This window comes from Piliocolobus tephrosceles, chromosome 1 (genome assembly GCF_002776525.5).
Source record: "Piliocolobus tephrosceles isolate RC106 chromosome 1, ASM277652v3, whole genome shotgun sequence".
NCBI classification, from domain to species: Eukaryota; Metazoa; Chordata; class Mammalia; order Primates; family Cercopithecidae; genus Piliocolobus; species Piliocolobus tephrosceles.
Window position 1 is genome coordinate 126,732,766 of NC_045434.1, and position 20,957 is coordinate 126,753,722.

At 43.7% G+C, this 20,957-nt stretch overlaps 1 protein-coding gene across 8 annotated transcripts in view; it reads right to left on the minus strand.

Moving 5' to 3' along the window:
* The window catches only part of SLC44A3 (solute carrier family 44 member 3), a 75,138-nt gene that overhangs the window by 13,586 nt on the left and 40,595 nt on the right, over positions 1-20,957 (minus strand). For 6 of the 8 annotated variants that reach the window (XM_023231030.3, XM_023231027.3, XM_023231024.3 and 3 more), the window contains 2 exons: positions 17,313-17,469; positions 14,809-14,895 (listed from right to left, as the gene is read on the minus strand). In XM_023231030.3, the coding sequence (XP_023086798.1) occupies positions 14,809-14,895; positions 17,313-17,469 (244 nt within the window). The remainder of the gene's footprint in view (positions 1-14,808; positions 14,896-17,312; positions 17,470-20,957) is intronic. The other 2 variants (XM_023231026.3, XM_023231025.3) reach the window with 1 other exon arrangement.

Genomic DNA, 20,957 nt, shown 5'->3' on the forward strand with positions numbered 1-20,957 from the left:
ATTTTTTTTTTTTTTTTTTTTTTTTTGAGACGGAGTCTCGCTCTGTCTCCCAGGCTGGAGGGCAGTGGTGCAATCTCGGCTCGCTGCAAGCTCCGCCTCCCGGGTTCACGCCATTCTTCTGCCTCAGTCCCCCGAGTAGCTGGGACTACAGGTGCCCGGCATCACGCCCGGCTATTTTTTTGTATTTTTAATAGAGATGGGGTTTCACCGTGCTAGCCAGGATGGTCTTGATCTCCTGACCTCATGATCCACCCGCCTCGGCCTCCCAAAGTGCTGGGATTACAGGCATGAGCTACCACGTCTGGCCGATTGGTTCTTAAGAGAATGTCAACCTTCTGTGATTTGAAGCCCAGACCTGAGGAAATGGTGGGAGAGAGGTGGAGAGCAGAAATTGGAACATTCGTGTTTTTCATGTATTGCATGTTTTGGGGAGATCATTTCAAGTCAGGTGCATGCCCCTCCACAAGCACACTGTTGGGGAGCGTAGGGGTGGGGAAGCCAGAGCTGCCCTGCCAGGCTGTTTGGGGAAGGCCTGGTGACAGAGAGTCTGGCCAGAAATCCAAAGTCACTGGCTGCTGAGAATAACTACTGTTTGGTAACACAGCTTGGCCCACCTTGCAGAGAAAAACATTTATAATTTTTTTTTTTTTTTTTTTTTTTTTGAGACGGAGTCTTGCTCTGTCACCCGGGCTGGAGTGCAGTGGCCGGATCTCAGCTCACTGCAAGCTCCGCCTCCCGGGTTTAGGCCATTCTCCTGCCTCAGCCTCCCGAGTAGCTGAGACTACAGGCGCCAGCCACCTCGCCCGGCTAGCTTTTTTTGTATTTTTCAGTAGAGACGGGGTTTCACCGTGTTAGCCAGGATGGTCTCAAACTCCTGACCTCGTGATCCGCCCGTCTCGGCCTCCCAAAGTGCTGGGATTACAGGCTTGAGCCACCGCCTCCGGCCAAAACGTTTATAATATAAAGGCATTTGCTTCAGAGACATTCACTGTAGTATTGTATCTTTTCTTTCTCTTGAGACAGGGTCTTGTGACATTGCCCAGGCTGGCGTTGAACTCCTGTGCTCCAGCAATTCTCTTGCCTTGGCCTACCGAGTAACTATGACTACAGGTGTATGCCACCACACCAGCTTTTTTTTTTTTTTTTGTCATTAAAAAAAAAAGTAGAACATTCAATTTACCATCTTAGCCATTTTTAACTGTAGAGTTCAGTAGTGTTAAGTATATTCACAATTGTTGCAACAGATCTCTAGAACTTTCTCATCTTGCAACATTGAAACTCTATAACCATTAAACACTAATTTCCCCTCTCCCTAGCCCCAGTGCCCTTTAAACATTGTGTTTCCAGCCGGGTGCGCTGGCTCAAGCCTGTAATCCCAGCACTTAGGGAGGCCGAGACGGGCGGATCACAAGGTCAGGAGATCGAGACCATCCTGGCTAACATGGTGAAACCCCGTCTCTACTAAAAAATACAAAAAACTAGCCGGGCGAGGTGGCAGGCGCCTGTAGTCCCAGCTACTCGGGAGGCTGAGGCAGGAGAATGGCATAAACCCGGGAGGCGGAGCTTGCAGTGAGCTGAGATCTGGCCACTGCACTCCAGCCCGGGTGACAGAGCAAGACTCCGTCTCAAAAAAAAAAAAAAAAAAAAAAAAAAAAACATTGTGTTTCCATGATTTTTGACTTACTTTAGAGACTTCAAATACTGCGTGATTTTATTGATACAGTATGTCTACTTTTACTGTATTTGTCACAGACAGTATTTTGACTACTACATTCAGCATTTGAAGTATCTAAAGTAGTCAAAATACTGTCTTTGACAAATACAGTAAAAGTAGACAAACTTTATGAATGGAATCAGTATTGAGGCTGAGAGAGAAATCTTACTGCATGGATGATTGGAAATACTGAATGAAATCATACAGTATTTGTCCTTTTGTGACTGGTTTATTTACTTTAGCATAATGTCCTTGGGGTTCATCTATGTTGTAGCATATGACAGGATTTTCTTCTTTTTTTAAGGAAAAGAAGAAATACACTTGGCTACATAATATTCTACTGTATGGCTGTATCACATTTTCTTTATCCATTCATCTGCTGAGGGCACTTGGGGTGCTTCCACCTCTTGACCATTGAGAGGATGCTGTGATGAACACCGGTGTGCAAATAACTCTGAGATCCTGCTTCTTTTGACTATACACTCAGTATTATAGACCCATTTTTAATTTTTTGAGGAAACTCCATACTGTTTTCCATAGCAGTTACAACATTTTACATTTCCACCAACAGTGCACAGGGTTCCAACTTTTCCATATCCTCACCAACACTTATTTTCTGTTCTTTTGATAGTGGTCATCCTGATGGGTGTGAGGTGATATATGGCAGTTTTGATTTACATTTTCCTAATGATTAGTGATGCTGTCTTTTCGTATTGGCTATTTGTATAGTTTCTCTAAAGAAATGTCTCTTCAAGTCCTTTGCCTTTTTTTTTTTTTTTTTTTTTTTTTTTTGAGATGGAGTCTCACTCTGTCAACCAGGCTGGAGTGCAAGTAGCTCAATCTCGACTCGCTGCAAGCTCCACCTCCCAGGTTCCTGCTTCAGCCTCCCAAGTAGCTGGGACTGCAGGTGCCTGCCACCACATCTGACTAATTTTTTGTATTTTTAGTAGAGACGGGGTTTCATCATGTTAGCCAGGATTGTCTTGATCTCCTGACCTCGTGATCTGCCCACCTCAGCCTTCCAACGTGCTGGGATTACAGGCATGAACCACGGCACCCACCCTTTTTTTTTGAGATGGAGTCTCACTCTGTCACCCTGGCTGGAGAGCAATACCATGATCTCAGCTCACCGCAACCTCCGCCTCCCAGGTTCAAGTTGTTCTCCTGTCTCAGCCTCCCAAGTAGCTGGGATTACAGGGATGCACCACCACGCCTGACTAATTTTTGTATTTTTAGTAGAGATGGGGTTTCACCATGTTGGTCAGGCTGGTTTCGAACTCCTGATCTCATGATCTGCCTGCTTCAGCCTCCCAAAGTGCTGGGATTACAGGTATGAGCCACCACGCCCGGCCGTCCTTTGCCCATTTTTAAATCGGGTTATTTTTGTTGTTGTTGTTGTTAAATTGTAGAAGAAGTTCCTTATGTATTTTGGACAGTAACTTCTTAGCATATATAGTTTACAGTTATTTTCTCCCATTCTGTAGGATGATTTTCACTCTCTTTTCTTGGATGTGTAGAAGTTTTTAAGTTTGATGTGGTCCCATTTGTCTACTTTTTATTGTGTTGCCTGTGCTTTTGGTGTCATATCCAAGCAACCACTGCCAAATCCAATGTTCTGACACTTTTCTCCTGTGTTTTATTCTAAAAGTTGTACAGCTTTAGGTCTTTTAGGTCTTTAGTTCATTTTAATTTTCCCATATAAGGTAAGGGTCCCACTTCATTCTTTTACTTGTGGATATCCAGCTTTCCCAAGATCATCTGTTGACGAGACTGTCCTTTCCCCATTGTGTGGTCTTGGCATCTTTGCCAAAAATCATTTGGCCATATATGCAAGGCATTATTTCTGTGCTTCTTATTCTGTTCACATGGTCTATAGATCTATGTAGCACAGTGTATCTATGTCTATGCCAGCACCACACCATTTTCATTACTGTGGCTTTGTAGCATGACAGATGCTTTCTTTCTGAACCTCAAAGACTATTTGTCCCTCCCATTTTAGCCTCCTCTCTCCACTGGATCTTCTGCTCAGGAAGTAGTTTCCCTTGCAGTCAGTTCTAAGTGTGGTTAGAGCAGGTCCAACAAGAAAGGGCAGCTCCTTTGAGCTAGTATTTCTTTTTCCTTTACTACCTCCCTGCTCCTTTTGGTATATATTAAAAAGCTGTGTGAAGGCAGCATGAACCCAGGGCTGATACTGAGGCTGCTTGGGTCCTCATACTCATTCTTCAATCCACAGACACACGTGGAAGGTCTGCTTTGGCCAAGCTCCAGGCTGGGGACTGGGGACAGGGCACTAAGTGAGGTCAGGAGCCTCACATTGAGGCCTAACCAAGTTTCTCTGTTGTTGCTTTGATGGAAGTGAGATGTGGGCATGGCACATACCCAGAGCACCCCTCTCCACCCACACTGGGGTGCATCCTGATGAAGTCATTCAACCTCAGCTGCCTCGTTCCTGGGATGAATGCAAGTCTAGCAAATGCTCTCTCTACCCCACCCATGCCAACTGAGGCATTCCATAGAAGGCAAGAGAGAGAAGCGGAAACCACTTGAAACACTGTCAAACCTGGATCCACTTGCCAAAACTTTTGGGAACTTTATCACCCCACCTAGGTAAGAAAGCTATTTGAAGCAAAATTCTCTTAGCCACTTCCTCTTCTACTTTTCACAAACTTGTTTCTCAAATGTCTGTAGAGATGGGACTCTCAATGGAAGGAGGAATTCCAGCCACCCCAAGACATGTGTGATGGTTGGCTTCGCTCTCTTTGCTTCTGTTTGTCCCCATTGTGTATTTTCTCCTTTCTCTTCTCTCCACATTCCCCATTCAAGCAGGACTCAGGCTCTGTGCTCATTCCCCCAGTTAAGGTTAGGGGGCCAGGTGGGGAGTGGAGGCAAGAAGACATCCAGTCTTCAATTCTCACTGGCTTTTGTTTTCCAAAATTTAGGCTCTCTAAGCCCTTACCTACCAGGGGAAAAGGTGAAGAAGGAGGTTTCTCAATACAGACCAAACACCTTGGAGCAGCAGGCGAGTGTGCAGGTTTCCTCCAGCCTCACATTAGAAAATGACACTCTCCTGGGCTGGAGGAGGAGGAAACAAAAGTCTATGGGTCTTGTCCAGGTCTGCCCCTCACCTTTTTTTAAAACACAGTTTGGAGAAGTGGCAAGGATCTTCTATGACCACTCCCAGGTTCCTGGTTTGCCTGGGAGTGAGGGGATACCAGAGACATGGGGCTTCTAGGTGACCAGCACAATTGTCACCTAGTGCTAGCATATCAAGGCATATAGGACCACGGGTGACCGTAGGTAAAAGATTCCTACTTCCCAAGCAGGGCCTGAGGAGCCATAAAGATGGGAAGATGATGTCTCAAGGGCAACATATATCTACTAATGCCTGGGGACACCTGAAACCTCATATATCCCCAAGGAGGGAATCGCTCAAGAATAACAAATTAAGTTTTCCACCCGTCCAGTGGAATGAGAGCTCAAAGTTAGAAATTAGGTTGAGAGACATGATACAATATCATCTGCACATCTGAATCTGTGGCTGTTCTTCAGAGCACGTGGAAGTCATTCAAAGATGAGACTCAGGTGGTCATGGCCTGGGGTATCATGGGAGTCCTGCTTGTAGCAGGACATGACTTAGTGAATGTTAAATCAAAGTGGCATGTATTCCTCCAGCCACAGTGACTCACGTCTCCTTTCATATGCTTTTTTCTTTTTATGAATGCATTCTCTAGTCTCTGGCCAATCATCACTTCCTTGCCCCAACAAGTCTCAATGCCTTAGGACAAATAAGAATGACAGCTGAGGAATGTGCCCACAGTCGCTGCCTTGCTTAGAAGAGCGTGGACTTCAAAGTGGGCAGTTAGACCCCTTGGACAACAACTGTTCCAGACAAAGAGAAATGCCCCAAAGAATCTTGCTCTCTGTCCTAAGGGAAGAGGACATTGGGGGTAGGAGCTACTTAATGGTTTCATTTCATTTTCCACACTAAGTGAATTTGGGAAACATTGAAGCTAATCTATCCTCTTCACATTTCTTGAGCACTGGGGGTAATGTTGACAACTTAGGTTGGAAAGTTCCCTTTTCCACTCTAAGGCACCTCCCCACCTAGCCCTTGCCTAGCTGTGATCACAGATGACGGCCTGGCCCAGCCTAGCCCAGGCAGCGTGGTGTCCACCGCACACACTAACCTGTGGGTGGGAGGGCATAGGAGGAGTCAGCCTGAGCTGCCAGATCCCCACATCCGAACACTGCTCATCAGAACACAGTGTATTCACATGTCACCTGCTTCCTCCTTTATGAGGAAACTGGATGTGCTGATTCAAAGGTGGATTTCTTAAAGTTAAAAACCTGGGCGGACTCCCTCAGCATATTTCCAGTGTACCTAGAACATGTCATGACAGGAAGGCACAAAGAACATAAAGGGGTTGCTTCATGTTCCACATGGGGTTCAGACTTGTAAAAGAAGGCTCAGATTTACAGAAATGGTGACTCCTTGGATCAGCTGACCTTTTAAACTAGTGTTGTTGGAAACAGTCCCAGTTGCCTTTGCTACCATTAATAAAAGGTGAGACCCCAAAATTTCCAGGATGCAAATGTTCCTCACCCTTCTGCCGCCATGAGCATGGGCCTGTCTTCCATGCTGCCCAAGAGATGGGGGAGATCTACATAGAGTTCCGCCAAAAGGGACCCCAGGGCAGCTCATGTAGACATACTGTGTAAAGTGACACACCTGTCTGTCCTCCAGGAGGCTCAGAAGGGCAAGGGAAGAGAAGATGCAGGATAGGGAAGGGAATCTGAATGAGCTCTGCCCACTGTGTAACCTGGTTGAGGCATTCAAGCCCTCTGGACCCCAGATTCCGCTATTATGAGGGGAGGCTGTTTCATGATCTCTAAAGTTCTGGGGTTCTGAGTCCCTACCCTGTGGAAGGAGTGCCTTAGTGGACTGGTGAAAACCTGGGTTTAAATCCCAGTGTGGTGCTAGTCTTGATTTCCCTGGCTTTGGGTTTCTGTGGTCAGGGACTTCCTTTAGGCTAATGCCTCTCATTTGTTTCAGGGAAGGAGGTGAACTTAAGGGACTGGGCAAATTTGGAGGGAGCAGCAGAGTGCAGGTGGGCTCAGGCCCTTCCTCACTCTCTTTCGGGAACCACCTGTCACCAGGAACCTACTTTCTCAGATCCATAGAGAGGTTCACCTTGTTGGATGGGCCTGGTAAAGGGTGGGTTGGTCATTCTGATTCAGGGGTAAAACATTAACAACCGATTTGCCTACAGCTGGTCCTGTGGTAATTTTCCAATCAGATGATTTCGTATTCAAGGTGATATTTTTAATCTTCATCTGTTTGACTCTTGCATCTCACAATTATTCAGAACTTGGACAAGGAAGAGAAAATGACTTACTGGGTCTTCAAAACCTCAAGAGTCAGCTCTGTTACTTTCCTCCTGTCTAACCTAGGTCAGGTTACTACTTAAGCTCTCTGAACCAAAGTATTATCATCTATTTAAAAAATACTACACAGGCTACTTTGTGAGGCTATGGATTAGTTAAAACACGTAAAATAGCACAGTACCCGGTGTCTAGTAAGTGCCAGTGAGTGGCTGGTATTCTTGTCTTCAGGAGCTGCACACTTAGGAGGAAGTCAAAGTCATTCGCACTGAGCACTCGATTGCCTTGCAGGAGTTCCTAATTGCCTGAGTACCCTTATATAACTTTCCCTCCCTTTCTCATGCAATAATTCATTCAACAAACATTACTTTCCTCTCCCAGAAGGCACTGAAATTTCACATCAGGAAGCACTTCAGAGTCCAATTTAACATGGCAGCTGCTTACCGGGCCTTACCTCAAAGGATTGAGCACTAAGGCCCACTTGGGGAAGAGGGCTTTGGGCCTCACCCTCCTGAGCCCTGAGTCTTGCAACATGCCCACAGCAGGTGGGAGCTAGGCTCCAGAGAGGCTGCTCCCAGGAGAGCCACACTAAGCCATAGCCATATGCCTAGCAGCTTCTGAACCAAGCACCGGGAAACATGAGGATTCAGTTTGTTTTCTTCCAGACAGCCTGGGGCCTCTGACAAATAGGTGTCTTAATTCCTTTCTATCTATAGCCAGAGTAGTAGCATTTGCCATGCAACAGCTGGGTGTGGAGATTACCATTGTCTATAAATGGGCCTTAATTCAAACTATCATATTGACACACATGTGAGCTTCTTTCTGAAGCATGCACACATGAGGCATCTCTCCAGAGCTCTCACCATCAGCTGGCTGCCCAGAATAGCTCTAAACCAGTCAGCGGGGGTGGAGGATTCAGAACCACTGCTGTCGCTGAAAGAATGGCTGTCTGGATGCTCTGTGATGAGACTACCTATTATGGCAATGCCAGCTTCTGAAAGAACTGTTTCTTCTTAAGAACCTTTACATCATTTTCCTAATCTAGTGAGATAAACTGTACAGTATTTTTACTTTTTTTTCTGAGATGTACATGCTGCTCTGGGGGAGGAGAAAAGAGGAGTCACTGGAGATCTGCCAACTGGCTTGGGATGAACCGACCAAACCTGATGTGGAAAAGTCATTGAGTGCTTTAGCTATTGATGGACTATGAGAAAGAGAGTCATTGAAACAGCTAACTGCAAGGAAAGGGGTGGGGGAAGAGAACGTTTGGAGATACTACAAAGTTGAGTCTGCCGCAAAGGCTTAGAAGACAGAGACCAACATTATGTTCACTAAAAACAGTCTTGGCAGGCAGAGCAGGTTGGGGAGAGGCACTATGAGGTAAGAAGGGGAGAGAGGTGTATATTTCCCCAGAAGCAGCAGGTTTTTCTCTGGCCTGACCTTCACAAGATTATCTGGGATCTTTCTGACCAGTATATTCGTTCGTTAGGAAGACAGGAAGCTGCTGGCATTTCTGATCAAATAGCAACAGGCAACAATCTGTACATGTACTTACTAAATCTTATCCAGAGGGATGACAAAGGAAAGTAGGCTGCACGCTTTACACACTGCATCAAAGTGCATTGGGGTCACTTGGTCCCCTTCTCAAGGGGATGCAGCACAGATCCATCAGGCTCCCAGCTATCTTGCAATAATAGCCCAAGGCAGAAAAGGGCCGTGAAAGGCATTGGACATTACAGTACACTCCCACTGTTGAGAATGACCGAGGTGCCTGGCATTTGACCAGCATCTCATTACCAGTTATTTTATTTATTTATCACTATATATTACAGCAGCACTACCGGCAGGATTGCTGTAAGCAGATACAGATAGATGGCTCCTCTTTGTTCATTCACATTCTCAGACAACTCTACAAGATTCTGGTGCCTCAAAACTGAGGCAACATGAAACATCACTGAGTTTTGTGGTTCTAGAATAAGTCCTTACCATGGATACAAGGTATATCATGAAGAGAAATGAGCCTGTCATTTTGGAACGCCACAGGAAAACAAACAGCTCATACTGTTTTCCATTCTACCCCCATTTCCCACACAAAGCATCTCATGGCTTTGGTGCAGCGGGGCGGCACTCTGCATGCCCCCAGCTCTGGGCTGGATGCCATGGCAAGGGTCAAAAAGTCACACAAGAACCTTGGGAGTCACTGAACCTAACCCTTTCATATTGCAGAAGCTCAGCAAGGTTAAGGGACTCACCCAAGTTACTCAAATAATGAAGAGGCAGAGGCAAACTGCTGCTATACCTGACTGAAGTCATTTTTACCTAGAAGCTTCTCCCAGGAGACTGGTACAGATAGGGTGGTTCTCAGACTTCTGACATTAGCCCACAGCTCACTGCCTATACCCATTACCACTTCTGCTGGAAGAAAATCTGATTCCCACTTCTGCTGGAAGAAAATCCAGACAGAGATGCCACAATGTCCCCCAGTAAGTCATTCCAATGCAAGGAAATTTCTGAAAAGGTGAATCTAAATTCCTTTTCTCACTTTATGCTCACTTTCCTTTGTCCACTGCCAAATGAGGCTGACAGTTGCTCTGATTACCATTTACAATCATCTTTATTCTTAAACATTTTCATTTCACTCTGCTTTCCAGTAGTCGACGTAGACCAGAGGTGACATTGAAGAGGAATGCAATGCTTAAAGTGATTAAAAAAAAAAAAAAATAGAATGGATAAACAAAAGGCCGGATTTACACCTGTAATCCCAGCACTTTGGGAGGCCGAGGCAGGTGGATCACCTGAAGTGAGGAGTTCAAGACCAACCTAGCCAACATGGAGAAACTCTGTCTCTACTAAAAATACAAAATTAGCCAGGCATGGTGGGACATGCCTGTAATCCCAGCTACTTGGGAGGCTGAGGCAGGAGAATCACTTAAACCCGGGAGGCAGACATTGTGGCGAGCCGAGATCACGCCATTGCACTCCAGCCTGGGCAACAAGAGTGAAACTCTGTCTCAAAAATAAATAAATAAATAAACAACCAACCAACCAAGAACTGAATAATCAAGAGAAGTAAAATGTCAAGACAAGAATGACTGCAACTGAACAACACGGTCAACTCAAGGCAACACTGGTGGTAGCAAAGTGTTCTTTTCCCCATTTGCAAATCCCACTGTCTGCGTGTGTACATTCACAAATTTGCAGGGTCACCAGGCATTGCCTCAGCAGCTAGATGTCTGAAAAGAATGAGTCTGAGTCCTTAAGAAACTACGTTAAGACACCAATTTGGGTTCATAAAGAACACATTTTAGTAAGCTTTAATAACACATGCTCTACTTTATTGACTGGCAAACAACTCCCTGTTGTATGCAAAAATGAAAAATCTATGGAATTCTGCTATTTGCCTATAAAGATTGAAAAAAGGATTTTCTAGAATGTTCAGATCAGTTTGGAACCATCAGGAAGAGTCCTGGGGCTCACCGGTGGGTTTCATACATAGGGGAACATTGACCTAAAGCCAACTTCATGGCTGGGACAGATGCCTGTGTCCACAATGGACAAGATGTGCACTGAGGGAGACATTTTCATGAGGAACTGTGTGCAGACCCCATAAGAAACAGTAAGTACACCATTCTTGCTGAGTGCTTAGCCTGTAGTCTCACAGCAGGGTTCTTCGCCAGGCCCCTGGACAGTGCTGGGAGGGAGAGGGGAGGCTGTAAGGTCCTTTTGCCTGAAAGTCTCTGAGAACAGTCAGCCAAGACTCCCAGACGCTTTGACCGCTAACTTGCCTGAGGAAAGGAGGAGGGGCCAGGCCACCCTGACCAGCCTTTTCTGGATGGATAACTGCTTGATTACAGTTATGGTGAGTTCATCATCTTCATTGCTCCTTCACCTTTCCTGTCCTCCTCCACAAATTCTGCTGTGTAACAAGATGCGCTCTGCCAGCTCTACTTGTACGGACCCTGGCTTTGCAAGGAGTAGAAAAGAACATCCCCAGGTGGTGGTCATGAGTCCTCCTCTGGCTATTTTAAAAATGCACAGTGGTTAAGGGCTTGGGCCTGGAGGCAAAACAGACTTGGATTTTTTGGCAAATCCAAGATCTGCCACTATGTGCCTTCTCTAAGCCTCAATCTCCCTATCTGTAAATTGGAGACACTATCTCAGAAAATAACAACTGGCCACAAATAGTGGCTCATGCCTATAATCCCAGCAGTTTGGGAGGCCGAGGCAGGTAAATCGCCTGAGGTCAGGAGTTCGAGACCAGCCTGGCCAACATGGTGAAACCCCATTTCTACTAAAAATGCAAAAACTTAGCACGTGGTGTCATGTGGTCCCAGCTACTCCGGAGGATAAGGCAGGAGAATCACTTGAACCCGGGAGGCAGAGGGTGCAGTGAGCCAAGTTTGTGCCACTGCACTCCAGCCTGGGCAATAGGAGCAAAACTCCATTTCAAAAAAACAAAACAAAAACAAAAAACCTAACAACTGATATAATGCAGGAAAAGTGCTCAGCATACCACTGGCAAAACAGGTGATTGCCAATACCCACAGCTGTTATTGCTGTCGTTAGTAGCTGGTGATCTCCAGTGGGTACTCTATACTCAGGTCCACTTCTCCTAGGAAATTTCCCCTAATTACAGAGTCAAATGACCTCTCCCAAAGACCAAGATTTTCCTTTTCTGAACTTCCACAGCCCTATCCCAGTGCTTAAACATGCGCTTTTCTGTACAGTCATATGTCTCATGCATATGCCCCTTACTGGCCCCTGCCTCCCAACAGCTAGCTTGTCAATTTCTTGGAGGCCTGGCTTTTGCACTATACAGTAGTGACTCTATATCACCTCTATATCGCCATGGTCCTTGTCCTTATTATACCCATGAATAAATAGTCTGCATACAGCATAAACACATGGTTGCTGGATGAACACATGTGTGAGGTGAACATGTAATTTTTTTCAGTATGTACACACTCAGTATTTATGATGTAGGGAGAAAAGTAAATGAGAAATTATGAGATTGAGAGTTTCATTCCCCACCTGGCAAGTGAATGCCTGTGCAGCCTTAGGCTGGGTGTTTGCAAAATGCAGCAACTGCCACCTGCCTCCCTACTAGGATTTAGTGAAGATGGATTAGGCTTTTAAGAAGCAGTGGGAAAACCCAACCAGCTCCTTGATGTTAAAAAAAGATGAGCATCTGAGTTTTGATGGTAACAAATGGATCTCATTCTCTTTTAGTATTTCCCAGCTCCTATTCCACAAAATGAGGAACATAAAATAGGGTTCAGCCTTTTAAAATCTGATTTCCAGAGACAGAGATGCCACAATGTCCCCCAGTAAGTCATTCCAATGCAAGGAAATTTCTGAAAAGGCGAATCTAAATTCCTTTTCTCACTTTATGCTCACTTTCCTTTGTCCACTGCCAAATGAGGCTGACAGTTGCTCTGATTACCATTTACAGTCATCTTTATTCTTAAACATTTTCATTTCACTCTGCTTTCCAGTAGTCGACGTAGACCAGAGGTGACCCTTCCTTCTCCATTAATATTCACACCAATTCTTGTTTTTTCATTCTTCCTCCTCTTCCCAATCTCCTGAACCTTAGGCCTCTAAGCATCACCCACATCAACTGGCACCACCCAGTTCTACAGGAGTCACCGCAAGGAAAAGACACTATGAAGCTGGTTTAGCCACAGCCTACTGCACAGGCACCATGATTAGAATCTGAAAGACCTATCCCTGTTTGCACCACTGACTCACTACAGAAGCTGGATCAAGGCTGGCTTAGGTTTTTGGGAATCAGGGATCATTACTCCCGTCGACACATCTGTTATAAGGAGTCGTCACCTTTAGGATGGTCATTATGGTGTGGTTAACATTAATGTCACTTATGAGTTTGGAAACATTTGAATTACCAAGGGAAATGGTCCTGGATTAATTAAGGTGGTGAAATTTCAGAAGGCAGGAAAATACGTACCTCAGGATAACAGGGTAGAGAAAACAAGTGTGAAAATGGGACCAGAGGTTTTCAAATGTGTTTTAGCAGTAGAGACCTGTCCTCAAATGAAACCTTCAGTACACTCCCACACTCCCACCCCTAAATAAAGTGGAGTTGCTCTGGCTGCAAGGCTGGGCAGTATAGGCATGGTATGGGGCCAGGGTCCACCTTTCTTCCACCTTACCCATTTCTCTGCCCTCCTAACGTGGTGGTCCCCACAGTGTCCACAGGAGCCTCTAGGCTTCCAGGGGCCAGGATGAAAACCATGAGTGAAAGAGGGATGTAGAAAGTACCTGAATTCCCGTAATACAGTGAGAGGGGATGACAGGTCAACCCTGGGGCCTCGTATGGCCATATGGCCAAAATATTTGTATATCAATGGTCTCATTCATTGCTTTTGTCTTTCTAGTCTATTTATATGTTTCATAACCTTTATTTTTCATGCATATATATTTTATCATAGTTAATACATTTTTGCAATGCATCTCAAAATATTTATGAAGTTGGTGTCTGGATACATATACAACAGCTATAACATCTAACACCATGACAAATGTATTCAAAGGGTTTGGACTGACTTGTTATATGTACCCCCCATTCTGAAAGGTCCTATGGTATTTGATTGTGTTTTATACATGCTGGTTTATAGCAATTCAAATGAAAACTAAATATACTCTAAAATGTTCTCCAAGATTATTAAGAGCCTAAAAATAGACCTTACGATAAGAAGGCTACATTTTTCCCTGAATAATGAAAAGTATTATAAATACCACTTATAAGACATTAAACATAGATGGTCTAATTAGTCCCTTTACTTCTAAAGGTAAATTTCTTAGGGAGGGGGCAATTATAAGAAGTACTTTTCTAAGTGAGATTTCTGTGAACGTTCAAATTATAAAACAGCCTGCTAACTTACAAAAATACTGCTTTGTGTAAATTTGACTAAGGACTATTAAAATCTCCTAAATGCTCTAAAGAGAAACACAACATATTTAAATTTCCATTAATTTGAAAATTTCAGGAGAGGAAAAAAATCTGAAATCCAAACAATTGCAAGATACAATTTTTATAAGTTTAAAGGCATATTTATAGCTTAAAAAGGAAAGACTGGTGAAATCTATGAAAATTAGGGAGGCAATTCTTTTCCTAGTTCAGGAAAATTATAGTTCTTAGAGAAGACACTGAAAATTAGCTCTTAGTTGATATACATTCATTATGCTAGGGTTTCTAAATACTCCCTCTCCACTTTATTTCTGAAAAGAGAAAAACTTTCTTTTAAAATTTGAAGCATGGTTTTAATGGCCTATGGTTCTAGGGTAGGGTCTGCAAACTACAGCCCAGGAGCCAGTTCCATCACACCGCCCGCTTTCCTCTGGCAGGAGCTAAGAACAATTTTTACAATGTTACAATGGTTGGGAAAAAATCAAAATCAAAAAAAGAATATTTCTTGACATGTAAAAATCATATGAAATTCAAATGTCAGCGTTGATAAGTTAAGGTTTATTAGAACATAGCCATACCCATTCATTGACATTTTACCTATGGCTGCTTTCCTGCCATGATGGCAGAATTGAGTGGTTGTGACAGAGAGACTGGTCTGAAAGCCTAAAATGTTTACATACTTTGGCCCCTTAAAGAAGAATTTGCCAAACCTTGACCTAAGAGATGGAGCCCACCTTTGGACCCTTCTGTGTGTTCCTGAGGCAAGAGGTAGGAGACGTACCTGGTTGAGATGGAGCAGGTATTTGTCAAGACACCAGGAACAGCAGTAGCAGCATCGGAACAGGTACCTCGACAATGCACCATGCTGCTGGATCAGGTTGAGACCAAAGGGACAGAGTCAAAAACAACACAGGAAAGAAGACAAGCAGGCAGTTTCTGAGGAAACACAGTTTTTACTTATGCACCTAGGGAAACACTGGTGGCATGGGAGAAGTTCTATTTTGTGCATACTACTACTACTACTACTACTAATTATGGTTCTAGTATTACTGAGGAGAAACGTTTCTGTCTTGTGGACTTACGTGTTAGGGGTGCTATTAGGGAGGTTAGTCCATACTGAACAGCAAAAGAAAAGCAGGTCTTCTGGTTCCAGTTAAAAAAAACCTCTCTTCCCCCTTCATCTGCCCTTAAGTGTCTGAAATGGTACACTTTGCTTTTTCAAATCAAAGTTTATATTCATGAAAAATACACATCCCAGAAACAAAAAACCAAATAATACACTGTAGATACTAGTTATGTGCCCACATAAATAAAGATTCAAGTTTAACTTTGGAGGACATAAATGCTGTAGTGAGATTTTTGGGGGGACTAAAGTTCGAGGGATAAATTACTCCCTTGAAATATAAGTTGAACTTGTGCATAGCTCAGGAATGAATACTTTCATGAACCTCTTGGGGGAGGGGTGCTTGGTGGCATCCTATCCACTCTCCAGAGTGAACACATCCCTGAAAACAATCCTGAAACAGCCTAGGATGAGGACCCCAGGAATAACTCAGCCTTATATGGACATTTTCTCGTCCCAATGTGAATTCAATTGGATGAAACTTGATCTGGACACTTTTCAGCCTGGCTGTGTTGGTGAATGAGCCTATTGAACTAGGGAAAATCACACGGTGGCTGTGTGAAACATTTAAATTGTAGACACAGTGCTGGCCAGTAAGGCTGCTGAGGAAGAAATTGTTTTTTAGCTTAAGAAAGGAGACATTTTCCCAGTAGTGACATCACTAAAAGCAATTTTGGCCCTTGGTCCTTGTGGAATCTGGGAAGTGATAAATAACCTTTTAGACCACAGTCAGAGAGACCTTGGGCCTTCCACTGACTTCTCTTTTAGATTTATGAAAGGCTGTATCCCCAGAGAGTTTAAGATGCCTAGCCTTAGGAGGGACAGCAAGCTCCTCGCTGCTCATTAATTTATGATTATTACTAATGCACGCACAAACATATCACAAATAGACTTAAAACAAAATGCTGTCCTGTTCTTCAAGAAATCCTGCAAGTTTCCTAAGATTGAAGGATTGATTTCAAAATGCAGGAGCCAAAAGTAGTTAGTTTTGTCCTGGATATGGAAATGCCTCTTCAAGTCACCAAAATGTGGCCAAGCAAAATATTAATAGAAATACAAGAAAATATTCTACAATCGGGGCAACTGCTTAGCATGCATTTCCAGATAAGGAAGCCAGATAATTTTATGTGTTATCCAATCAATTGCTTCTAATTGATAAACTAACTTTAAACCTTGATTATAGATTTTAAAATATCAACAATTCAGATATCTTTTTAAAAAGCAAATGAAAACAATTCTAAAATATAATGTAAACCTATTGGTAAAATTTCCTGAATTTACTAAGGACACATAGCTATACCCAAAAGGTTGGAATCAGGTAAGTTTGTGAAACTGACCAAGTCACCAACTCTGAGGTGGTGACAGGGGAGAGATTAACATTGTGTGAGAAAGAAAAGTTGGGAAAAGTCCTGTCTTCCCTTGTTTGGCAGGCCAGAAATACCATGAGAACAGCTGTTTTCCTGGTGTTCCGGTTTCCACTGGCATTCATAAGCAAATGTGCATGGAAATAAAAACTAGGGAGGAGAAATCCCCCGGGCACAAAAGCCCTACAGTTTTCTGTCCTTTGAGCTTAGATGTAGGTCAGCTTGACCATTTCTCACTCTCAAGCGCATGTGTGCACACGCATGTACACACACACACACACTCTCATTCAAACCCTCTCCTTTTCTCCCTCTTTACTCCTCACACACACCGGGAATTTCCCATGACAGCTCTGGGAAACACAAAAGGCAGGCAATATTTTAGCATTAAAACATAAGTGAACACATATTATTCCTATCGTACGGTGTATTTTTTCACTTAAAAAGGCATGATAAATGTTCACAAAAACCTTGTTTAAATTTCACCTTAAGAGTTCATCCTGTCTGTTTGCCATTTACATAAGAAGGAAAATCAGCTAACTCAGAACTACTCCCTCCCCACACCATCTCCACTGAGTTGGAGAAAACCCAATAAACAAAACCATAAACGAAACAGAGACTCTGGGAAAATAAAAGGTTTGCTGGGAGAGGTGGGGGATGGGAGCCGAGGAGTGCAGGAGCTTTCCGCACGGCTGCTGTCACAGGTCACATTTCTGTCCTGGGACCTGCTGTAGTTTTCCAGTAATTAAGTTTCTGGCAACCCAAACACGGAACGTGCTGTGTATCAGGAGGTAGCCTTACCTGTTCTTTCAGCGCGTTTTGCATGTACATGACAATGATTCTTGGAATCCTCACCACAGAGATTAAAAATGATCCTTTCACAACGGTTCCTTGATGGTAGAAGAAGAGAATGGAGAGAGACGAAAGGATGGGATGATCAGGAGGGTCATTTTTACTTCTGGAAATAGGGAAAAGGACAGCATTTTAAAAACACTTTTTATAAAGCAGCAAAAAATCTCTGGTTCCAATCATCTGTGGCACTAACAACTTAGAAAGTGGTGACGCAATAAGCATTTGGCAAACTTTTTCTACTCCTTGGTAGCTTCGGTTAAATTGTTTCTTGTATTAATTTAATTCGTTTTGGTGCCACTCAATGCTACAAACAAAATAAAACAGAAAAACTTAAAAAAAAATTGATGAGTTAAAAAAGTTTCCCTCTTTATAATGCCTAGCCTAACCACTAACCCTTTAGGGTGTTGTTCATCTCATTTTCACTTTCAGAAGTTTAATTGTATCACAGTCTTCAAGGTTTAAATGACACAGGACTATACATAAATATTGCCAGCATTCACCTGGTGATTAAAAAATCATCACCAAATCACGTGACCAGGATCCGTGGCCAGAGAGGTAACAGTGAGCTCCTGCTTACAGGAAGGGGACAGAGAGCCCTGGGTGCTTGGCTCCTGCACAGCTCTAGGCTCCCCAAATCCTGCTGGTTTCTACTCTGCTCTTTAAAGGCCACTTCAGTGTGAATCATTTTACGGGACTTGTCATGATGCAACTCCCAAGAATGTGTACAAGTCAGTTTCACAGGCAGCGAAAAAAAGTGAGAAAGAACAGAATGGGCACAGCCATCACTCTCCCCCAAACCAGAAAGATAAAACAAAGGAGTGGGGGCTGATGCCACCCCACGGGTGACCCTCTGAATTCCCGCTGAAGCCAGTTCTAGAAAATAAGGCCTTTCTGAGAAGCAACTTCACAGATTCCAAGGGAAGCTTGGTTTCTTTATAATGGATTATTCTACAACTTGCTCTGGTTGCTAATAAGTCACTATGAATTAAGGTTTTGACAGCAGCCTAGGATTTGAGAGAGGAAAAGGAAGGCAGCCAGAAATGTTTCAAGAGTTGGCAATGGCTGCATTTTGCTGTTACTTAAATCAGCCAGGAAGAAAAAGAGAACATGAAAGTAATATTGGGAGCTGAAAAACTGCAACCCAGTTGTCCCACAAAAAGAGGGATGTGTGTTTCAGCCCAGTATCATTTAAAATAGGAAAAACCACAGAAGCTATTGCTAATAGAAATTCATTTAGATCTGATAAACTAGAAGAGTAGTGTAGGCCAGGAAAATCTGACACACTTTTTTCCCCCTTCCCTCTTTTTTTTTTTTTTTTTTTTAAGGAAGAATGTTTACTTTTCCATTGAGGAGATTTATGTGCCTTAGAACTTATTATGGTGCTCAAGAGGGGAGGCAGGGAGAAGAAGACAACACCTGCTTTCCATCTGGCAGGGAAACACATGATTCATAGGCCACTGTGAATGGGGGCCCTGGGGTTAGCCCTCCAGGTATTAAAGTTTGGGGTTAGGCATCAGCTTTCTGAGGTTTCACTGTGATGGGGTTAACCACTTCAGGCAGAGGAGTGCCTGCACTGCCTCAGCTTCCCTAGTCTGTAACACATCCTGGTAATGGCTCGAGGCTCTGCCGGGCTTGGCTGGAAGAAGATGTGGAGGTTCCAGAAGCTGGGTTATCACGTGATGAGAGAGAGAACTTAAAAAGAGGGCCCTTTCAACCCAAGCCAGCCCACGGAGCCAGGAGTCACTCAATACCTACCCTCAAAACTAGAAACAGTCCTACAGAAAAAAAAATGGCTAATGAAGTGGTGTGTCTCTGAGGCCCCTACCTCCTCTCAGACTCATTTCCATGCTCAAAGGTAACGTCATCCTGCCACCTCTCCCCTGCTGTGTGTGGCGCTAGTGCCTCCAGCTCTGTCTCCCTCACAACCAGCCAAACCTGCCTGCAGAAAGAGGATCTGACGCAACCAGTGATGCTAAACATAATACTTACCTCTGGACTTATTCATATTTTAAGAATTGACCTGGGGGACAACATTGCAGTGTGGAGCATATGGGGCAACCCAGCAATGAGTGTATTAGGAGGCTGATGAGGACTGGGCCCCCAGTCAGCCTTCCTCATCTCTCTCTAGATCTTCCCACTGGGCCACATGCACCCCAATTCTGTGGGTAGTGGCAATAAGGAAGACACAGGCAGTGTCAGAGGGTAAGGAGACTCTAGCATATGCCCGACGAAGCCCAGCTTCCCCCTTCTTTTGGATGTGTGGCTGCTTTGAATGTTAATGGTGCCTGGCTCCCAGAACAAAGAAGCCAGGTCCCCAAAATACCACATCAACCCAAGCTGTGGGGCAAAGGGTTTAATGGTCCCATCCATTCAAGTCCCCTAACAGCTCTGGGTCATGGTACAAAGTACTATTTTGTAATTTCTAGTCCCATCAGACAACAGAGTGCATACAGCCAGGCAAGCCACATCATGGTCCTAGAGACAAGCTTTAGCTCTGGTTAGATCCAGCCTCGTGCTCACTAAGAATTCTTCTGATATTACGGAAAATTAATTTTGTGCTGAGGCTCTCTGACTAGGTGTGGGCTGCACGGGACAAACGGCCTCCAACGTAAAGCTGGTCCCAGCAAAGGACCATATGGTCCCCTCAGAGACCATGTCCCTTCCCGTATTTCTTACAACAAAGTAACTGCAAGATGAGGCTTGGAAGGCTGAGAATATTGTATGTTTCTTTCTTATTCTACAGAAAATGGAAATCTTCATTAGAAATAACAGGATTATTTAGCTGGCCTGGGTAACTCTTGCTAGGTTAGGAAATTCATCTGTCTCTACCTAAATTCTTTAGGCTCTGCTATGAATCCATTTCCTCTTCTCCCTTAGCAGACCAAAAGCTGCTGGAAACCATCTTTTGTATATTTGAAAACGATGATGAAGTCACAACTCAAGTGTCCCTTCACCACCTTGAAGGGTTCTAGCACCTTCCTATCACATCCCTAACACCACCTTTATGGCTCTCTCAGTTGATCCCTCTTCAAGCCAATGGTTACAAAAAGTAAATTCTACAGACTGACCATATCCTGGTACCTGATGGTCTTTGTATGAACGCTTCAGCCCTCATAGTGCTTACACGAACAACAAAGATGAATGCACCCTGGCTATATTTAATCCTCACTGTGAGTGCAGGCCAGAAAAGGACATGAAGAATTGTGAACTTTGAAGATAAGGAAAAAACTTGAGGTTTCAAAATTAGGCAGAAAATCAAAAAGGAAGCAGAGCTCTTTAATAAATGGAATAGTTGTGCTAAAAATAAATCATTGTGTGTTATATTATAAATTATTTTTTTAATCAAAGTAATATGTAAAGTATCTTACAAAGCCAAAAAGCACTGCTAGGCTTAATAGGAAAAACAGCAGTTTTCTTCCCCCATTCACAATTCTGTCTCCCTAGAGATAATATTTTCGTTGTTATTAGAGAACTCACTTCCACACCTCAAAATTACATGTTCTTACTGCTGTTTCTTGATTTTTTCCGCTTCAGATATTTTCCACTGACTTTTCTACTGTGAAAGATTCTGGTTTTATTTTCTTACATAGCCTA